Genomic DNA, 16,593 nt, shown 5'->3' with positions numbered 1-16,593 from the left:
ATGTATTTGTTGGAAGATTGTCCTATAAGTAACTACTTGAATTCCCACCTATGAATTCCCGAAATATCTGGTCATGCAATCTGGTACATGGATACAAGGAGTAATATCACACAACTCCTATACTAACCCGTCACCTGTATCACATCCGTCAACACACGGCCAGAATCTCGGACCTTCATCTACAACAGACCCTCGTGATCACAACGATACAAAGTATGACAGTACTCCCGAACAATCTGCACCAGTACTGGGGACATCTGGGTTATCTCGCCACTACTAGTATTGAAGCAATTACGAACATCCTTCGTTCTGAGATACTAAGAAATCTGAATGATAACGATGTGCTCAAGAATCCCCTGGAGCTCAACTCCCCTGAGACTTAAAGCAGATAGGAGGCACCAAGACAGAACTCCGTCACATCGGCATCATATAGATTCCAAAAATATTCGCGTGATCCTAAAAAAAATTTGAGTGAGAAGAGGAGTAGATTTAAATTATTACGTCAAGATTCCTCACCAGAGCATAGAAGAGGAGAAAAAAGAATCCTACTCTCCGATATATAACTAGACTCAAATCAGTTTTTCACTAGACTCGACTCGGCCGAGTTCGAACAATCAAGGGGGCTCCTAGGTCGGTACTGCTCTGATACCAACTTGTCACGCCCAAGATGCGACCCTATCCTCAATTTGGCACGAAGGCCTCGTCAGGGATACAAGCACATCTCGTCGTGTTGCAAGAATGGATATCGTTACAAGTACATGTACTGAAAATAAGAGATATATATACAGAATTGGCTTACACTCGCCACAAGCTACATCAGAGTCACATCAATACATTACATAATCATCAAGAGTAAGAGCAGGGTCCGACTACGGACGAAAACAAACGACGAAAGAAGAACGACGTCCATCCTTGCTATCCCTGGCTGCCGGCATGGAACCCATCCTAGATCGATGAAGAAGAAGAAGAAGAAGAAGAAGAAGCAACTCCAAATGAACAATCAACGCGCTCGCGTCAAGTAATCTTTACCTGTACCTGCAACTGGTGTTGTAGTAATCTGTGAGTCACGGCGACTCAGCAATCTCATTTCCAAAGGTATCAAGACTAGCAAAGCTTAATGGGTGAGGTAAGGTTAAGTGGTGAGGTTGCAGCAGCGGCTAAGCATATATTTGGTGGCTAAACTTACGAGTACAAGAATAAAGAGGGGGATGTTCTACGCATAACGGACGTGAACTACAGTTGATCAAATGAATGATCCTGAACACCTACCTACGTCAGACATAACCCCATCGTGTCCTCGATCGGAGAAAGAACTCACGAAAGAGACAGTCACGGTTACGCACACAGTTGGCATATTTTAATTAAGTTAACTTCAAGTTATCTAGAACCAGTGTTAAACAAAGTTTCCACGTCGCCACATAACCGCGGGCACGGCTTTCCGAAAAGATTTAACCCTGCAGGGGTGCTCCAACTAGTCCATCACAAATTACCACAAGCCGCATAGAAATCCTCAATCACGAAGCTCGCGATCTCGTCGGATTCCCTAGTGGAAAACCTCAACTCTGAGATTACCCAAAGCATGACCGGAATCCCGATGCACAAGATATTCCGTCAAAGGTAAAACTAATCCAGCAAGGCCGCCCGACGTGTCGACGATCCCGATAGGAGTCCCGTACCTCGTTCTCAGGACACGACGGATGAGCTAGACGTCGGGATCGCTAAACCTCCTGGTGACCAGAGGGGCGCCGGACATCGCTTGGGTGGGACCAACACTCATGAGAAGCACTGGCCCGGGGGTTGATTAAAATAGTCTGCGGGTGCCGGCGGTTCCCTATGCATTATTATTAGGTTATTAGGCAAATGTAGTACCAAAGTTGGGCCTTGCCAGACCAGCTTTAATCTAAAACGAATTATCAAGGGGGTCCCCATAACAACCCTGATCGTGTTAGGAGCGCTCAATTATGGAACATAACACCGGTAGCCGAAACTAAGGGGGCAAAGGTGGAACAAAACACCAGGCTAGAAAGGCCGAGCCTTCCACCTTTTACCAAGTATATAGGTGCATTAAATAAAATAGCATTTAAATATGGTGATATAACAAGGAACCCATGTTTTCACATGGAAGCAACTGCACCTGCAACTAGCAACGCTAACACAGGGTTAAGCAAGCAGTAACATAGCCAATCAGTGGTTTGCTAGGTCGAACACGTTGAAGGTTAACATGGCATTGTTGAGAGGCTGATATTTAACATGTGGTAGGCAACGAGACATAAACGGTAGCAACGGTAAGACTAGCATGGCAATGATAGTAATGGTATCTAGGGAAAAAGAGAAAAAGAAAGCATGTCAAAATGTGAGCTACATGAGACTTGAACCCAGGATCCCTTGGGTGGATTATAAATGCACTATCCAGCTCGGCTACACACTGATTGTGATATAATGCAGAGTTTGAGTCTAGAAGAATATGCCATGGTGCAGGTCAACAAAAACAAGCATAAAAATAAATGGGCATAGCTGGGATTCGAACCCCAGATCTCTGGGATGGAACCGGTTAACACAAGCCAGTTGACCTGTACATGCTCGAGTGATATATCACAGGGTTTGCGCCATATGAACCATACCGTGGGGCGAGTCTGACGAAACTGAATATTGTTGCCAGGTCGGGGATGCAGGGGTTCTGGCTTCAGAGGACGGTGAGCTGGGGCTGCCCCGGCAACGACGGCGGGCGCGGAGGCCATGGTCGGGGGGGGGGGGGATCGGGGCAGGCCCGGGTCGCAGCGAAGCTGGGCCATTGGCGTCATGTGGAAGGAGGTGGGGCGCGCTTCCTCATGCCTCTGGGATGGCGCGGGAGCCCAGGGCGAGGCGGTTCTCCTCGTCTGCTCGATGTAGCGGCTACAGCCGAGCACGATGGCTGTCGAGGACCCTGCGATGAGGTCGAGGGAGGTGGGTCCGGGGCGCTTGTTCCATTCCCGGTGGCGGGGCTCGTCGACGTTGACCACGGAATAGCAGCGAAGCTCTGTTAGGCCGTCCATGCGGTCCATGCTGTTGCTGACAGAGAAACAAAGAGGGTGAGAGAAAGAGGAGGAATGAGAGGAGGAAGAGGAAGGGAGAGGAGAGGCAACACGGGTCTGGGTTGTGATGGTGCTACTCCGGCGGCGACGCTCGCCGGTGAAGCTGTCGGATGGCTGGACGAAGGTGGCGGCGCTGCAGTTGCCTCGATCCAGATTGGATCGAGCACTGTGGTAGGAGAGGTGGGTCGCTCGGGTGGCTGGAGGCCATCAGATCTCCATCCGACGGTCCCAGATGGATGGATCAGTGGTGGAGGTTGGTGGCTGCCGGTTGACGTGGAGCTGAAAACGAGGTGGCCAGACACGGGGGTGGTGGCGGCTAGATCCCGAGGTGGGATTTGATTCTAGGGTTGGACTAAAATGGCTAAGGTTCATCTCCTATTTATAACAGCGGTCCAAATAGAGGAGGTTGGGACTGTTTGGAGGCATCGGATCGCGATCGGACGACTCTGGACGAATGGGGAGGTTAGTTGGGCTGCAGTGAGTTGTGTAGAGTAGGCTAGCCGGAGATGAGAGGGAACACGGGCAGCCCGGCATCGGGGTTTTAAAACACCGACAAACGTCCGACGGTAGACCGAATACGGTGCGGCTATGGTCGACCGTTTGAGTACCAGACGGACTCCGATTGCGACGAAACTTGACAGGCGGCCTACCTATATTAAAATAACACCACACATCAAATCTCACCCCAATCAGAGAAGGTTTTACACACAGTTTTAAAACAGGGTTTTGATGATGTCGCGAGCGCGTGCGTGTGCGGTCGGGCTCAGAACGGACAACGACGAGAAACGGCAACTAACATCGGATGCAAGATTTGAAAACTGGCGGCAACGGAACGCCGATGCAATGTTGATGATGCGCATGATGCGATGATGATGCAACAAAACAAAATAGACACACGACGAAAACGGAAAGAAAAGGGGAATCTTCTAGAACGTCGGCATCAGGCTGTCACATTGTGTCTCAAAATAAGCCCTCGAAGCGAGATACCAGGGGGAGGGGTGATGACATCATGGCCAAGGCTAACACCTCGGTCGCCGAAGACCAGGAGCACGAGTCCCTCCAGGCCAGCAAAGAGGGAGAGCTCGGCAACCCAGGCTTACTCCAAAGACAGTTCTGGAAACTTCCCAGCCTCCGGAATCATCTATGCCAATTTCTTCGAGAGGAGAAACTGCAATGCCGCACCCGGAGCCGACTTCAACAGAGTGGCCCCAAGCCGGGTGGTAGGCCATGATGGAGGAGGGTTTGAATGACTCCTCCATCCCTAAGGAACACCACACTCTTATGAGTCCAGTTCTACAAAGCATTCGATCCGTTGATAATGGATTTAATGAGGCTTCGAACGGCTTGTTGATGGGCTTCAAGGTAATTTACATTATATTTTTTACAAAGTAGTTGTACTTTATGGGTTTATAAGTAATCCCCATATTTAGTAGCCCCCGAGCCCTATGTGAGTTTGCAGAACTCATGCGGGGGTCAAAGTAGTGCATAAAACACATATACAATTTTTTAAACATCAGTCGTAGCCCCCAAGACTCTGATATGATGATAAAAAGAACCTACCAGAGGATTCAAGAAATCTGATAACTTGGGAGTCTAACATGTATAGATTAATTGTGTGGGCCTCGTCTTAGGCAGCAGCCACCAACTCTGTGGAGTTGGCAGAAATGAATCGGAAGCTTAAGAGCTCCCGGGAAGAACTCAACCTACTTAACAAATGGTTTGATGACGCACAAGGTAGGTCTGGACTATTAGCAGTATTTTTCTCATCAAGGTGAGGTATTCCTACTTGTATCCTTAAGTGTTAAATGTTTTCATAACAACTATAGTCGCCGCCGCGAAGGTCGAGAAGCTCAAGGCCGAGATAAACAAGGCAAGGCAAGAGGCTACCAAACAAAAGGTGGTAGCCAAACAAGCAACTACCGAACTGTTGACGGCGAGGTCGGCCGGTGACAAGCACGAGGTGAGGGTTACTGAGGTGCAACATGAGCTCAAGGACTCCTTCACGAAATGTGAGGCCCTTGAGCAGAAAAACAAGGATCAAGCTTCCGAGCTATCCTCTTTAACCGCCGCACTCGAGGAGGTGCGAATGGAGGCGCAAAGCCATGAGAAGGAGATGCATCAAACTAAACACATCTCGGATGATAAGCGATACTTACTCCAATGCGTCTTTGACAGAAAAAGGTTCGCATTGCTTACCTGAGTATGTCATTCTCCAGGCGTGTTTGCGGACCTCCCCAAGAGTGTGGCAGAGGGTTCAAGGCACTATGTGTCCCAGGGAGGAGATGTTGAGCTAAGGCTGTTCTTGGAGCAGTTCCAAGCCCCTGAGCAGCCCCTCCTCATCTCCAATCAGCTGAAACAGTTGATGGAGCTTCATCCGATGGTGGAGCCAGCCATGAAGGATCTCTACCTCAGGCTATGACCCAAAGAGCCGCTGTCGAGAAACTACAATGGCCTGGTGCACAAACTGATCGTTGTTGCGCCCCGGATTGATTTCCTTAAGCGCTCCGTCTGTATTGAGGGAGCTCGGATAGCATTTGCGAGGACCATGGTGCACTGGCCGAAGTTGAAGCGCACCAAGATGGGCACCACACCTCCCCCGCCTGGAAAGGAGCATAGGTGTCCCAAGGTATGTTTCCCTAATGTCATGGAGGGTGCTTGGGCAATAGAAACCCAGTGCTCCAAGGATGTAATTTTTGAATGAAAATGTTATCATGCACGAACAGTTGAACCTTTGTGCAATACAATGCTTTTCATGTCTTGCTTTGTTTAATTTTGAATCTTGTGTGACTGTTTTAACTTGAAAGTTTCTAGTCGTCGGCTTCAGCCCCTTGATAGACGCTATCAAGGGTGTTTTCGGCTTCCGCACTGTTACCCTTAGCCAACGTCTTGGTGGCCGGAGGCGGTAGTGTCGACGGAAACAAGGCAATCAGACTATGCGGCTTTAATGCTTTCACTTAACCATAAGAGCTTGACTGCAGGGACTAGTCCCCGTGTATTTTTGATGTTCGGACATATCTAGGTTAAAAACCCATTATCACTTGGTCTTTATAACTTCAAAAACCTTCCTATAACACGGTGAACCCACATCAGTTCTAAGTTTAACACTTGTCATGGGATCGTGGATTGGTCCCGCTTATTATGACAGTCAGTTTTTGACTTCCTTCATTTAGGTACTTAACTAGACGAGCTAGAAGTACAATCCCAGCGGTACTTCAAGGCACTATTTTTGGATTTTTATTTCCATCCTAACATCCTCCCGCATCTTTTAACGGGGCATGCTATGTGTCCATCGGTTGATCTTTTTAAAAATCTCCCGTGTCGCGAACCATTGGATCTACCTGCATCGAGCGGCCGAGCATGCTTTCATCATTACAACATAGACCTTGTTGCGGAATTATTTCTACGACACAGGTCTTGTTGCAGAATTTTTTGCAACATTTGGTTTGTTGCAAAAAATATCTGCAACTAGGGTTTTGTTGCTTTTTTTGTAACTAGGGTCTTGTTGTAAAAAATTCTGAAACATAGATTTTGTTGCAAAACATAAACCCGGCGTAAATCATTACAACACCGCATATGTTTCACAAACATAGCCTTGGTTGCATTAACGTGTTTGACAAAGATGCGGTTTTTATTTAGACATGTGTCGCACAAAGAGGGCGATGGACAGGGGAACACTATCCGCCGGATGATAGTAAGCTTTTTTTCCATGTTTCACACTGTTTTTTTAGGAGGGCAGTAGCCCAATCGCCGATGTCGCAGTGGTGCACCTGGCAACCAGAGCTCGACTCCTGTGTCGAGTGAATTTCTGGGATCCTGGCTAAGGGAGGCGCATATATGTCTAGTTCTCAGACTACTCAACACTAGTTTCTATTGCTTTTTTTTTTTTTGAAACCTTGCAAAAAAATTGTCTCGTATATTAATTAAAAAGAAAAGCTGAAACCGGAGTATAAAGTTAATGGTATTACAAGCGTATCCCATTAAACAGAAAGAATTACTCTTCCGACATGATTGACTTCAACCTTTTTGCTCCTGCCGTAACCCAAAGACCCGTGTCCCTTTTGATGATAGCGAAAATAATTGATGACAGAGCCGACTTGATGATAGCAAAAATAACTGATGACGGAGCCGACTTGTGACGGAAGACCCGTGCATTGCGTTCATTCCATATGGTCCAAGAAGTTAACAAACCGTTTCTGTTGCATTCTGACTTTGTTGCTGTATTTTTCTACGGCATCTTGACTGCATACTGTCCAAAGCACTACAAACGAAATAAGGATACTCCTAGTAGGAAAAGAACCACTAGTAGTAACTAGAACATGGATTGATAAAGAAAATTGTAAGCATATACTGGGGAGGCAGCCCAGCCAATCTTACAAATAAAAGACGGTGCTCCAGCAAGATTCATGGGAAACAAATACACAGCTATCATGTAGTTTCTCTCAGACTTAGGACAACAGGTGCCCATGTACAAGGTTGGGCTCTCCAATTTGCAGAGCACAGATAATTTATTGCATTTCAAGGTTTCAACAGCCTGGATGAAACATAGAACAGATCACATGTACATGCAAAGTTCCAGCTCAACACTGAAGAAGTTCATACCCCCCCCCCCCCCCCCCCAAAGAGAAAAAAAAGAAGTTCGGACAAAACGCACAAAAATGGCATACACTTCCATGCTTCATGATACTGAACTTCCCATCTGTAGCCACCAGTAGTCGTGGTTTTGACACCATAAGAATATGCAAAGTCCGAAAACAGAAGAAAGACGCGAAAAAAGAAAAACCTTCACCCGTCTGCTTTGATACCTGTACCTTTCATCTGTTCCTCAACGACAGACCTTTGACCTCTCATGTCCGGGGTTTACCATACAGATTTGTGTACACGATCTTCGTCCGGTGGACAAGGATCAAGCTCAGGACGGCAGCAATGATGCAAAACCCTGACATGATCAGTGACGAGATGAAGAAGCAGATGGACCCCTCGCACTTCAGCACCGGAGCAACATCAGAGACCATTCCCAGCAATGTCGAGTTATGGTTATGGTTAGCTTGCTTCCTGGCCTCATAGTCGTAGATGCCACTGGCAATGATGCCCGAGAAAACCAGGGAGCCTGCGGGGTTTGCGACTGTAAGGAAGTTGTACAATGCTCCGAAATTCTTCACGCCAAACAGTTCGGAGGCAGCAGCTGGCACGATCGCCCAGTGGGCACCGTATCCGAGCCCAATAAGCAATGTGCCAATGTACATTGTGCCGGGCCAACCCATTGCAAAGATGAAGTGTCCGATTGCCATGAATAGTTGAGCTGTCGCCAAGGCAATCGCCCTTGGATATGCGTAATCCCTGAAGAAACAAGTGAGAGCAAACAAAAAATGAGAATAACTAGGGACATGTTTCTCAACAAAGATAGCCCCTGTATTTGAGCTGTTGGAATTTTAGTCTCAATATGAATAGAGCAACTCAGTCACTACATGATTAATTATTCAGAAGAATACTGCTCATGATCGACAAAGGATTATTCGGATGTTGCCTATGAGCTGCCTGCCGTCAGTTTCATTCTTTTTGTTAGCTTAGTCGTCTAATAATTGTATCAGTTCAATATGTGTTTCGAGACATAATTCTTGTTTACTTTGAATTCCCAGGCTAGTACCTTTTCGTTTTTTAACAGATTAGGAACCAATTGTCATGATACCACTAAAAACTGCTTTATCGTTCAAAACATATTCAATCAATAACAACTGAAATGGGTAAACATTTTGTTATAGTTCTAGATAAATGTATTTTGAGAAGAAGCTTTGTCAGCATGAACATTAAATCAGTGCTGCAGAACACACTCTCCATTGGAGAATGCACTCTGACATATGAACTAAAAAAAATACTGCTCATAGATGAGATGCAAATGTCAGCAAAGAGGTGCCTCATAGTTCTTACTTGACAATAATCTCTGAAAAGAAGCCCCCGGAAATTCGTCCAAGGAAGTTCCAAATGCTAATCATTGACACAAAAATGTGAGAATCCTCGAAACCCAATGATTGACTCATTTGCCCAAGATTATCGATCACAGTAAGACCTGATCCTGACCCCAACAGAAGGGACAAAAATAGAAGCCAAAAATCTGCCTTGATCATTGCCTGCAGTAATGTGAAATCCTCTCCTCGTCGTGGACCTTTCCTCCTTTTAACCCTGACAGCGCCAACAGCGGCTGCCTGGAATAGCTTAGCCTGCAATTCAGCAATCCTCTTTTGCCTCTCAGAGGCTGGAAGTAGATCAATTTCTTTTGGCTTTTGCTCCTCCACCTCGCTGAGTATAACTTCTTGCTCTTCAGACGATACTGAACCACTTGCTTCTTCTCTCCGAGGTGATGTTAACAGTGCTGTATAGGCACTCTCGTCGTCATTTGAGAAGAAACTGAGCATTACAGGGATGACTATTGGGATTAGCAAAAGAACCATTAGAATGATGGTACACAGGATTGTCAATGAGTGGCTCAAGCCAACAAGGTCTTCCAGCAGCATCACACCCATCAGATAGGCGGCCAAGACTAAACAGACGCTGTATACAAACGTGAAACTTGTACCATCAGACGGCCGTACTTGTCTGTGACCATTAACTGGTCTAACAATGAACATTAAAGCGATGACTACCATTGTTGGGCCAACAGCAACCATGAATATCAGTGCAGCATCATCAGGCGAGTGCATTATTGCATAAACCTGTGTTAAGATTGCACCACTCAAACCAGCAAATCCCTTGAGGATACCAACGATTGGCCCACGGTTCTTGGGAAAGTTCTGAACACATGAGACGAGTGCAGCAGTATTGAAGTATGTCTCACCATTATTTCCAACAAAAATTAGCATGCACATCTGCGGAAAGACGGGGAATTTTAGTGCAAGAGCCAACAAATCTAATTTAAGGAATAAGAATGTACTCTGACACAAAGGTCAGATTAGATAATACGGAAATTATGGAATGGTCCAAGTTCCCAAATGCCACAAATAGAAATGAGGACATGGAATTCAGTGCTTTTAAAATTAGAAGTACAAATGAATATTAAGTCTCCACCTTCACAGACAGCCAATGACACTAATTCTGTGTTTTCAGTATTTTACTGAAGACGGGAGTCATCCTCTGTTGCTTTGAGATTTCACATAGCAAATTATTAACTCACAATCCTACTCTTGGAAACTCAATGGGGATGTTAGTTCACTTGTTTAACTAGAATTTCTAGGTCATTCTGTTGCGGCTGTATTAGACAGGCTGATAATAGCAGTACAGAGTGAAAAATTCAGGTTGAACATTGTTAGTTGATACTATGAACTATATCAACCTCAGTGCTTTTCAGGATATTACATAATGAAAGTTAACTGAAGACACATGGGAAGCGAGAAAGCGACCACTAACACTTTGGAAGAATAATATAGGTGCACACCGATGACTCGGAAGCATATTCGACATGCTGCGCGTTAGAATATTCTTAGTACACACGGCAGAAACAGTTTTAACTGTTTTGAGCCAACAAATAAAAATCTGTCAAATATTTCTGAACATAACTTTCAACATCTTGGAGGAACAAGAAAGCATTGAAGTCCAACAGCAACGGTATTCCGAAACAAGGAACTCGACCGAATAGCGACTCTCCATCATTGGAGACAGGCGTGCAGTTAGTATGCGTGCTCCGTTCACTAGTGGCATAAGGAGACATGAAGTCCGGAGGTACAGCTTAATGATACGAAGCACAGTAGAACATGAGTTTCTTCCATTAAAGCATCGTGCACGCTTCATTTTAGCACAAAAGTCACAGCGAATTTTCGTACCAAGAACAGCAAGGTTTGATGCGGCCATGCAAGCATTGGAATTGCAGAAAGGAGAAAGAAATGGGAGGACTAAATGATTGGAGGGCAAGGAAACGGATCTTACCGCCCAGAGCGGTGGCACGGGGACGCGGTGTGTGACGGCGAGCCAGACCCAGCCGTATCCGACGAGGTTCTGCGCGGCGCCGATGAGGAGCGCGGCCCAGAGCGGCAGCACGGCGCAGAGCGTGCCGGCGAGGAAGCCGACGCTGTCGCCCAGATCCTTGGCGACGCCGAGGCTGGCCACCTGGCGCTGGTTGTACCCCAGCGAGGACTTGATCGCCGGCGAGAGGCTGCCGAACAGGTACCCCACCCCGGCGACCGACTGCATCCACATCGCCGCCACGAACACCAGCCACCGGTTCCGCAGGAACCCCCGCACCCGGCTCCGCACCTCCGCCATTGCCTGCAGCACCTGCCCCAAAGCTCCAACCCGAATCAACACTGGAATCCGCAGCGAGCAGCAGCCCCGAGAGCCTAATGCAAGAAGCCGAGCTCGGCCTATTAACAGGACGGATTTGGGAGGGGAATGAGAGGCCAAGCCGACGGTTTCTTGGAGGCAAGCAATGAACCGGCCGCGAGAGGAGTCGAAGTGACGAGGACGACCCTTGAGGGAGCCGTGGATCGGGATGCGGAATCAGCAACGATCGGCCCCGCTGGCGTTGATTAGTGCTGACAAAAACGTGTGTCCGCGCATAAATGGCCAGGTCCGAACAAGCAGAGCAAGTCGGGAAAAAGGAAGAGAAGAAAACAGCGGATTTGAGCTCGTTTTTTCTCTGGGAGGCGGCACGGCAGCCGGTGGGTAGTGGGCCCGCGTGGAAGATGGTGAGAGGAGGGAGGGGACGGAGGCAAGGCGACAAGCCCGGACTTTGACACGACACTGTGCGCTCCGATGCGCGGTGGATGGGCACGAGGCTGGTCGCAGGTGACGGTGATGATGGTGCGCATCGGGGAGACAGTGATGAGCGAGCGAGCGAGGTGTAGATGGGAATTGGGTGGGCGGCGGCGCGGGACAAGGCGCACCTCGCGACCGGCGAAAATGTGTGGATATGGATTCCACGAGTGTTTCGTCACCGGCAGCGGTGGCGGAAAACTCCAACGCAGGGGACGGGATGGGGCCCGAGATATGGTCGTTTCTGTGCGGTTTAAGCGGCGTACGGTTGTTTCGCTGTCCCTGCCCGTGACTAAATAATTCGGCGCCCGCACGTCGCCTAGCGTGCTCTAGCCCGGCGTCGCCTGTTTCTTTCTCATATTCTTTCCCCTTCTTCCTTTTCCACGATTCAGCCATTCAGGAGAAGTCATTACGGAAAACGCCCCTTTCATTAATTAAAATGGAAAAATCTCGATAAAAGATCAACTGCTGATGACAGCGCATGGAGTTTACGCTGGCCACAGTGACGGTATTTTAGCAGGTATCAAGCACAGAGACTACTCCCTTCGTTCTTAAATATAATTTTTTTAGAATTTTTACTATGAACTATTTATTTTATGTAAAACAAAATGGATGAATCTACATTTTAAATTATGTCAATATACATCTATATATGATTCCTAGTATGTTCTTTAAAAAAATATTTAGAAACGGAGGGAGTAGCAAACACGTTGATATGGCAAACAACTAAGAAAAAAGAGTTAACACAGATAGATATTGTATTATAAGAAATGTTATGCACGGTATCGTCTACTCCCTCCGTTCCTAAATATATGTTTTTCTAGAGGTTTCATTATAAGACCGCATATGGATGCATATAAATATACTTTAGAGTGAAGATTCACTCATTTTGCTCCGTAAATCCTCTAATGAAATCTTTAAAAGGACTTATATTTAGGAACGAAGAAAGTACATACTAATTGATGATACTATGCAAATATAATACCATATACAAGTAGCCTTATGTTACAATTCACGTTATTTCAGCCCAAGCTTAAATGTGTAAGAGGTTAGTGTCACTTGTAACAAATAGCTGGCTAATCGCACATGCGATCTTGCTAGGGTTTTGGCTGCCATCGCCGCCCCCATGACGTGGGCTACAACAAAGTAGACACCGATGTATGCGCCGTTTGTTGATCTCTTTCTACGCCTTTGTTGTTCTCTTGTAGTACATGGAGGTGATGGGTGAGGGAGTTCGAAATTAAGGGGTCCTCGGGTAGTCGGCTTACTACGAAGAGGTTGGCTTGATGGGTCGTGCCTATGATTGGCTAGGCTGTGCGGTATTGATCTTAATCCCGATCTGCCTTACAGACTAAAACCCTCTGGTTTATATAAATACTAGGGGTACCTAGGGTTACACAATGTCGGTTACATCCGGGAAGAAACATGTCGATATTATCATCTTGACTTGGAGCATACACCAAGGCTTCGGAAAATTACTTTCTGGACACGGTGTCGTCTTATAGTTTGGCCCTTCAATGATAATCATAGGGCAGCCCATGAGTCCATCCTGTGAAGATAGGTCAGCGACCCGAGGACCCCTTAGTCTTGTACTCCCTCAGTGACCCCTGAACTGGCCACCAACGCCATAGTCTTGATTCCTAGCAGCTTCTTGCGTCCAAGGTCTTCGGCTTGCGGGGCGAGTTCCTCTCCCCATTTATGTTTGGCCAGTATTAGTTCGCCCACCAATGATTTCCCTGTTTCCAAACAATATGTGTTATTTAGCCTCAAAGGCCAATCGTTCGAGTGTGAACAATGCTTCTGTGTGATAACTTTTTAGCGAAAGATCGCAGACGGTCATGACCGCTAACCAGTTACAAAAACTCAATTCACGGTTGGAGGCAACTTTTTCATTGGCACGTTCCATCAATATGAAGATCATGCCCCGCTTTTTAGGGGATACAGTTTATGATTTGGGCTATCCCATGCGCGCATAACTGCACGATATATCGAGAAGTGGTGAGGTTCACGGTGCACAAAAGGGGCTCTTGGTATTACGACAGTTTATAAAAGGTAAACTACCACCACATCCTCCATACACCTTTTAGATCTCGCTTCACCATTGCCTTCCCTAATCTTCTGAGCTCCAAGCTCCCAAGCTCATTCTGCCCCCAATATCTTTAAACCTCTTCCCGAATTTGGTCATGGACTGCTCGGGCTCTAAAGGCAAGTGGGATGCCTCGCGTGTCACAAACAATGACATCTCGGAGCTGAAGCGTGCCGGTTACCTGTCGACCAACATTGTTCATCGCGCTCCAGAGAAGGGTCAAGTCATCCCCACGCCAAAAGAAGGTGAGAGGATGGTGTTCATACCTCACTTCCTCTGGGGCCTCGGCTTCCCACTCCACCCCTTTGTAAGGGATTTGATGTTTTCTACGGGTTGGATTTCCATGACCTCCCCAAGAACTCTTTGATGCACATTTCGACTTTTATCATCGTCTACGAGGCCTTTCTACGGGTCCAACCCCAGTTTGGTTTATGGTTGAAAGTTTTCAATGTAAAGCCGAAGGTGGTTAGCGGCGAGCACGCATGCTGCACGATAGTGATGATTAGCAAGCCCCCTGGTACAATGGTTGGACAGTTCTTTTATAGACACTGTCAAGATTTGGCAGCAGGAGTGGATGTACATCACCAAACTACGTGATACAGAGTGGGCAACACCCTCCAGATTTAGATCCGGACCTCCTACCAGACTGGTGCCATGGACGAGGAAGGGAATCGATTGGGGGTCAGACGAGGAGGAGGAGTCACTACAGAGGTGTGTCTCCCATCTGGTGAAGAAGAAGATTGAACTGAGCAACGTGGTTCACATCATGCTACGTCGTCGCCTCCTCCCTTGTCAATATCGGGCTACCCCCATGTGGTCCTTCAATCCCAAAGAGTCGGTCGGCATGCACCACTTCTACAGCACTACCAATAGCAAAACTATGGAAGGTGTTATTCAAGCCGCAAAAAACTTGGCCGCCCGGGGAGGAGGACACGAGCCTTGACATCACACACCCTCCGGGAGAGGTATGGTAAAATTCCAGTATTTGTGTTTGGTTATTTCCCTTTAATAAGGCTCTTAACCCTTTTCCCTCCATATTCGCAGATCTGGCTGGAGAAATCCAAACGGATCAACTGCCCGATGCCGCTGCCCGAGGGCCCGAGGACGACCTTAGTGATGGCCATGCTGGTCGAAAATTCATACGTTGTGCCGGAGAAGAAGGAAAAGAAGAAGGAAGATAAGAAGGAGGCTCGAGGAGGCCTCCGCTCAAAAGGACCTCCAAACACTAGATGTGAAGACACACACGCCCCTTCTCCTCTTGAGGGAGAACAAGAGGAGGGCGGGGAGGAGAGTGACTCCTCCCACACGAAGAAGAGGGCGGCGTCCGAAGACATCAAGGGAGATCTACATCCCACTGCCCCAAAAAGGCAATGCAGGGCCAAGGTGGCCTTGTTTAGTGATGGTTCGGACTCCGCCGAGGAGTTTGAGACCTTTGAAAGGGTTACTTGAAGGAACCCCAGGGTCAAGCCCCCGTCGCAAAGGTATGAATATGAAGGTCATATCATTTTTCCGCATTAAGGTTTTGTTATTGAGTGTATACATACCTTTCCCATTGCAGTCCGTCGTGTGACTTCCCGGCTGACCAGGCCTCGAAAGGGGACTCCTCACCAGTCGAACTAGCAGAGAGTGGGACCTATCCCACAATACCTTCCACCAGCTGTCGAGGAGAGAGGGGAGGTGGTATCCAAAAAACCTTCTAGAGCCGGACACAAGGGGCGGTGGTGATGATATCATGGCCGAGGTTAACACCTCAGTTGCCGAAGACCAGGAGGGTGAATCCCTTCCGGCAAGCAAAGAGGGGGAGCCCAATACCCCCCGAGCTCTCCCTGAAGATAGTTTCGGAGACCTCCAAGCCTCCGGAGTCGTCTACTCCGGCTTCTCCGAGAGGAGAAACCGCAATGCCGCACCCGGAGCCACCCGTAACAGAGCAGGCCCAAATAGGGTGGCTTTCCATGATGGAGGAGGGTTTAAATGACTCCTCCATCATCGAAGAACACCACACTCTTCTAGGTGCAGTTTTACAAAGCATTCGATCTATCGACAGCCGATTGAAGGAAGCTTTCGGCAACCCATTACGGGCTTCAAGATAAATTATGCAATATTTTTTTACAAAGTAATTTTAATTTATGGGTTTATATGCAATACCCATATTCATTCGCCCCCGAGCCCTGTGTGAGTTTGAAAAACTCATGTGGGGCTCAAAATAGTACAGAGAAAGCACTTGTAATATTTAAAATGAGTCATAGCCCCCAAGACTCTAGTAGGATGGAAGAAAAACATGGCACAGGGTTCAAAATCCGATAACTTGGGAGTTTGACACATATGAACTGCTTATACAGGCCTTGTCTTCGGCAGTAGCCCCCAACATCGTGGAGTTGGCAGAAAAGAATCAGAAGCTTAAGAGCTCCGAGGAGGAGCTCGACCTTCTCAACAAGCAGTTCGACGACGCACAAGGTAAGTCCGAACTGGAGTACTATCATTATTTTCCTCACTTAAACAAGGTATTGTTGCTTTTATACTTAAGTGCGGGGTGTTTTTATGACAACTGTAGTTGTCGCCGCGGAGGTCGAGCACCTCAAGGCCAAGCTGAACAAGGCGGGGCAAGAAGCTGCCGAACAGAAATCAGCGGTCGAACGAGCAGTTGCTGACCTGTTGTTGGCAAAGTATGCCAATGACAAGCATGAGGCAAGGGTTTCT

At 47.4% G+C, this 16,593-nt stretch overlaps 1 protein-coding gene across 1 annotated transcript; it reads right to left on the bottom strand.

Annotated features, from left to right (window-relative positions):
* Nucleotides 1–7,471: 7,471 nt before the first annotated feature.
* On the bottom strand, nucleotides 7,472–11,932 carry LOC123410435 (protein NUCLEAR FUSION DEFECTIVE 4-like). Its single transcript, XM_045103379.1, has 3 exons — nucleotides 10,986–11,932; nucleotides 8,997–9,931; nucleotides 7,472–8,408 (listed from the first exon to the last, which is right to left on the bottom strand). The coding sequence occupies exons 1-3, from the start codon at nucleotides 11,319–11,321 to the stop codon at nucleotides 7,916–7,918; spliced, it is 1,764 nt and encodes a 587-aa protein (XP_044959314.1). The 5' UTR covers nucleotides 11,322–11,932; the 3' UTR covers nucleotides 7,472–7,915.
* Between the last annotated feature and the right edge of the window lie 4,661 nt (nucleotides 11,933–16,593).

This window comes from Hordeum vulgare, chromosome 7H (assembly GCF_904849725.1).
Source record: "Hordeum vulgare subsp. vulgare chromosome 7H, MorexV3_pseudomolecules_assembly, whole genome shotgun sequence".
NCBI lineage: Eukaryota > Viridiplantae > Streptophyta > Magnoliopsida > Poales > Poaceae > Hordeum > Hordeum vulgare.
The sequence above is the reverse complement of the archived record's forward strand: the minus strand, read 5'-3'. Positions and strand labels throughout refer to the sequence as shown.

Coding starts and splice junctions, on each gene's coding strand:
- LOC123410435 (XM_045103379.1), bottom strand. CDS start 11,321: ATGGCGGAGGTGCGGAGCCGGGTGCGGGGGTTCCTGCGGAACCGGTGG. Junction 9,932..10,985: donor CCGTGCCACCGCTCTGGGCG/GTAAGATCCGTT, acceptor GTCTTTCCGCAG/ATGTGCATGCTAATTTTTGT. Junction 8,409..8,996: donor TTTTCAGAGATTATTGTCAA/GTAAGAACTATG, acceptor TTGTTTCTTCAG/GGATTACGCATATCCAAGGG.